General features: G+C 41.3%; 1 protein-coding gene across 1 annotated transcript; it reads left to right on the forward strand.

The window, feature by feature from the left end:
- The first annotated feature begins 1,158 nt into the window (after window positions 1-1,158).
- On the forward strand, window positions 1,159-2,504 carry LOC149837344 (O-Glycosyl hydrolases family 17 protein). Its single transcript, XM_090008022.1, has 3 exons — window positions 1,159-1,210; window positions 1,280-2,317; window positions 2,473-2,504. Exons 1-3 carry the CDS (start codon window positions 1,159-1,161, stop codon window positions 2,502-2,504), a joined length of 1,122 nt encoding a protein of 373 aa, XP_089864148.1.
- Window positions 2,505-4,344: the final 1,840 nt, after the last annotated feature.

A 4,344-nucleotide genomic window follows, 5' to 3' on the forward strand; every position in this document is an offset into this window, starting at 1 on the left:
ATTATCAAGCAACTCTTTTTATCTTAGAGTTGAGGAATCATTTTCTAATCTAAAGCCTTTCTCCCATAAGAAGAAAAAAATTATAATCTCACTTTTGCAACTATCTTAGATTTTTATTTTTCCTCATAATCATTCTCTCCTAAGGAAACATGTCTTAAAACTCCAAAAGACTCTTCATATATTTGATGCACTAAAGAACTATCCCGGGCAAAGTCAACACAAGACACATTTGCTTTGTGTCCTTAATGGTAGGTCTGGTAAACGAGCCAAATGAGTCCAGCTTGAAGTGTTCAAGTTTAATTCATTCATATGATGAGGTGAGCCAAGCTGAGTTCAAGCTGGATTATTTATAAAAAAAATATATTGTTTTAGAGCAAGAAGAAATAAGTTTATAAAAATAAAATGTATTGTTTCAGAGTTAAAAGTAATAAAATTTTACCACAACCTATTCTTTGCAAACCAAATAATTCAATGTGTTTTACACATACTATATGATTTAAAATACATCTAAAGGATAGTTTTTACTACTTAACGAGCTTGTACGAGTCAAGTCGAACCGAATGCCTATTTTTCATGTTAAGCTTTTCGAGCTTACTTTTACAAGTTTGAACAGGCTATTTACCAGCTGAACATGGAGCTCAGTTTGTTTGAGAGGTCTAGCATGTCCCAACTTAAAACTTTTTTGAGGATGTGAAGTCCTTAATTAGATAGAATGTGGATCATCACGTCTTTGGAAGGCAACATAAGTTCAAACGTGGAACAGCTTGGGCGACGATGGTTCATCAAGAGTCGATGAGTTATGTCCCAGACTCCCAACCCTATTTGGCACCAAAACCATGCATCACCTAGCCCAAACCGAGCTGTAAAATTCCTCATTGACATATAATTTACCTTGGGAAACAGTGCTCCTGCAGTGGAACCCAGTTCAGCTTTTTCCCAGCTCGGCTCTCCATGCAGAGATAGTGGGGCCCACACCCTGCTACTTGTGTGTCCTGGGACAGCACGCTTCCCTGCTCGACACTGATCCTTTTCATTCTCATGTACACAGGTGCACACCACCCGAGGCCTAAAACCCTACCTTCCCCTCAACTCTACTCCACCATAAAACCTCAACCAGGGGTTTAGGTTTTCTGGATTTCTCAGACTCTGAAGATGAAGATGGTGAAGGTTGCACTCTTTGTCTCCCTCTCTTTGCTGCTGTTGCTCACAGGTCCCCCTCCCACCCTCTCTCTCTCTCTCTGTCTTTTTTCCTATATTGATTTTGATGAACTATATGCAGTTGGTGGTCACAAGGATTCAGACTCCTCTGGCTCCATTTCTGTCAATGAAGAAGAGATTCGTGAGGTTGCTTACAATATCTCAGCGGCAGACAAATGGGTCAAGGATAACATCGTTAACGAGAAGATACCCAGAAATGTGGTTGTTGGTGGCGGTTTTCTATGCAATGCCAACTATGAGGAGTATTGGGCTTCCATTATTCCTGCTATTGAGAACCTTTACTTTTCTCTAGTTAGATGGGGTTTAGAGAAACGAGTTAAAGTGTCCACCATAGTCTCTACCGACTGCCTTGAACATCCCCATCACTCACCTTCTTCTAAATACAGGGAAGTTTTAGCTGATACCCACTTGAAACCTCTCCTCAACTTCCTCCAGAACACAAACTCATCTTATCTTCTTCACCCATCTTCATATCTTTCATTGGCTTCTCACAAGTCTGCTCTTAGAAACATGGGTCTCTCTCTTGACATAGATTTTGTGAAGGAGAGTAGAAGCAGCAGGAAGCTGATAGTAGAGCCATTCCAAGCAAGACCATCACCTCTAGCACAGCTTACACCCTCACCTTTGTCTCCCACCTTTGGGAATTCTGTCCCTGCAAACGTTGCCAGACACCCATCTCCCCCAAGTCTCCCAACAGCCAGCCCACCTGCTGTTTCCTTCACATTTGCACCAGACAATGAAGATCCTGTAAATTTCCCAACTGACCCACCTGCTGTTTCTCCTCCGTCTGGTGGTTTTGGGCTTCCTCCATGTGGGCCTGCTCCTACATATAAGGAACCCAAGCCTGTGAGGAAGTATGGGCTGTGGTGTGTGGCAAAGCCCACTGTTCCAGAGGACACACTGCAGCAAGCAATGGACTATGCTTGTGGTGATGGTGGTGCAGAATGTGAAGAAATCATGCCTCAGGGGAGATGCTTTTACCCTGATACTGTTGCAGCTCATGCCTCTTATGCTTTCAATAGTTATTGGCAGAAGGCCAAGAATAGTGGGGGTACCTGTGATTTTGGTGGAACAGCAATGCTCATCACCTCTGACCCAAGTATGAATCCCTCCTCTCTGATTGTTTCATTTTTTAATATGAAAAATATACTTTTTTTTCTTTTAAGGGCATGTGGTCACCTCTGTTATTTTATTATATTGTGCACATTTTTTGTAAAAGTATGTCTGGTAAAATAATTTCTTTGTTGGTTTCAGGTTTCTTCCATTGCCGTTATGTGCTGAGTTGAGGTGGGGAAGGTGAACTGTGTAAGACTTTTTTTTTTGAAAGAAGTAAGACTTGTTCATGTAGGTTCTTGTCCTCATTGTCTGTTTCAAACTTTCAAACATTAGTACCAGGAGCTTGGTTTTGCCATCTTGTCAACTTGTTGTGTTTAGATTTGTGAATGTTTTCCCAGTAGTCTCTTGAGACCTCTCTTAGCACATGGCATTGTGGTATGGATTAATGTTATCCAAATGCTCTCTCTTTGTCTCTCTCCACACACACACAGGCACAGGCACAGGCACATAGATTGTGGTGGTAGTTGGTTAATAATGAACACTGTGAATGACAGTAATTTATTTGTGTAAAAAGCCAGAGAAATAAAATATAGAACATTGCACAGAACATTTCGGTCAACAAGATGAAGGGAAAGATTGCAACTCTGTTGTGGTAGTTTCCTATAAGACCAGGTCTTGTAGGAAAACCACAATGAGTGCACTATTTGTTAAACTAACCTGCGATGAAACTTTTTCTATTTTTTGCTTTACTATCCTATCATTAAATATAGGGTCTTTTCTTAAGGGCAACACACTGCTGTTTTCCTGGTTGTGGTGATGACAAGATTCTTTAATACTGGATTTTTGCCAATGAGAATTTGTTTTTCTGTTTCTCTCACATTGTTTTAGTCTGTATCAACAAAGGCGTTATTTTATTTGTCTTCATTAGACAGTCCCATGTCACACCTTTGAATTAGGAGTTGAAGTCCTTTAGCTCAATAAGCAACTTTGTTGGTTTGATCCATAAGATGAGATCCAGTAGTGAGTCATCACGCCCATATCTTAGCCTCCTGGTTCCAGCCATCTCAGGGTCTCAAAATTCAAAGTGTTTTACAGTTAAGCATGGCTATAAGTGCTTGTCAATGTGGCCTGTCTATGGTCTATTACTGTCATGGGGTAATGTAACATGATTGGAATCTCACACCTCTTGTTATATTGCACAATGTCTCAGTTTATCTCATATAGTAGGCGCAAAAATTTGAAGGAAATTAGCCACTCTAAGAAGCTTGAGGTCTATCTTTATGATGCATACAAGCTGTACATAAGAACACAGCATCACTTTGAACATGACATGGTTTAAGAGTGGCTGTTTTCTAGTGGTTGATGATTGGAATATATACGAATACACCCAATTGCAGAAGTTGGAGTTTCTGAACACTTTTTTTTTATTTCACACGTTCCCAACCTTGAGTTTTCTTATAGAGAAAAAAGTTGTAACCTCCTGCTTTGGTATCATAGACAGTATAAGTTGGGCTTGAATGATAGAACTCCTCTTTAGTTTATGGGGCGTTTGCCTATTGCGGAAACCTGAGGGTTTTCCACGGGAATTCACTGCAGCTGATGCGTTCCCACGGGCCTTACACGTTGGCAATGCAAACGGGTCACCTGATCGGTGATCCGTTACTGGGGGCCCTACCATGGCAACACAACTTTCCGCAATTTAATGTACCGATAAAAACCAAGTTTTGATTTGAGTAGTGTTCGTACTTTAGGTCTCCATGCTGTTCAGGATAGCTCAGGCTTGGCTCCGATCGGGGTATGTTTGATGGTCTGTCATCAATTTCGGTGTAATTTTCGCAACACGGGGGAGGAGTGTACTCCGACCTTTTCTCATTCTGCCGTTTCTGTCTCTCTTCACCCCTTGTTTCGGCTGGGCGAGGCCACCGGCAACCGACCACCTGTCACACCACCGGAGACCACCCACGGTTCTCTCTCACCCCTTTTCTTCTCTCTCTTCTTAGTTTTTCTTTTTCATTCTTCTTCTTAGTATTGTTTTCTATTATGTAGGGTTTTTCTTGTATTCCATTAGGT

The sequence above is a fragment of the Nuphar pumila genome, chromosome 5, assembly GCF_984573655.1.
Source record: "Nuphar pumila chromosome 5, dmNupPumi1.hap1.1, whole genome shotgun sequence".
Classification (NCBI taxonomy): domain Eukaryota; kingdom Viridiplantae; phylum Streptophyta; class Magnoliopsida; order Nymphaeales; family Nymphaeaceae; genus Nuphar; species Nuphar pumila.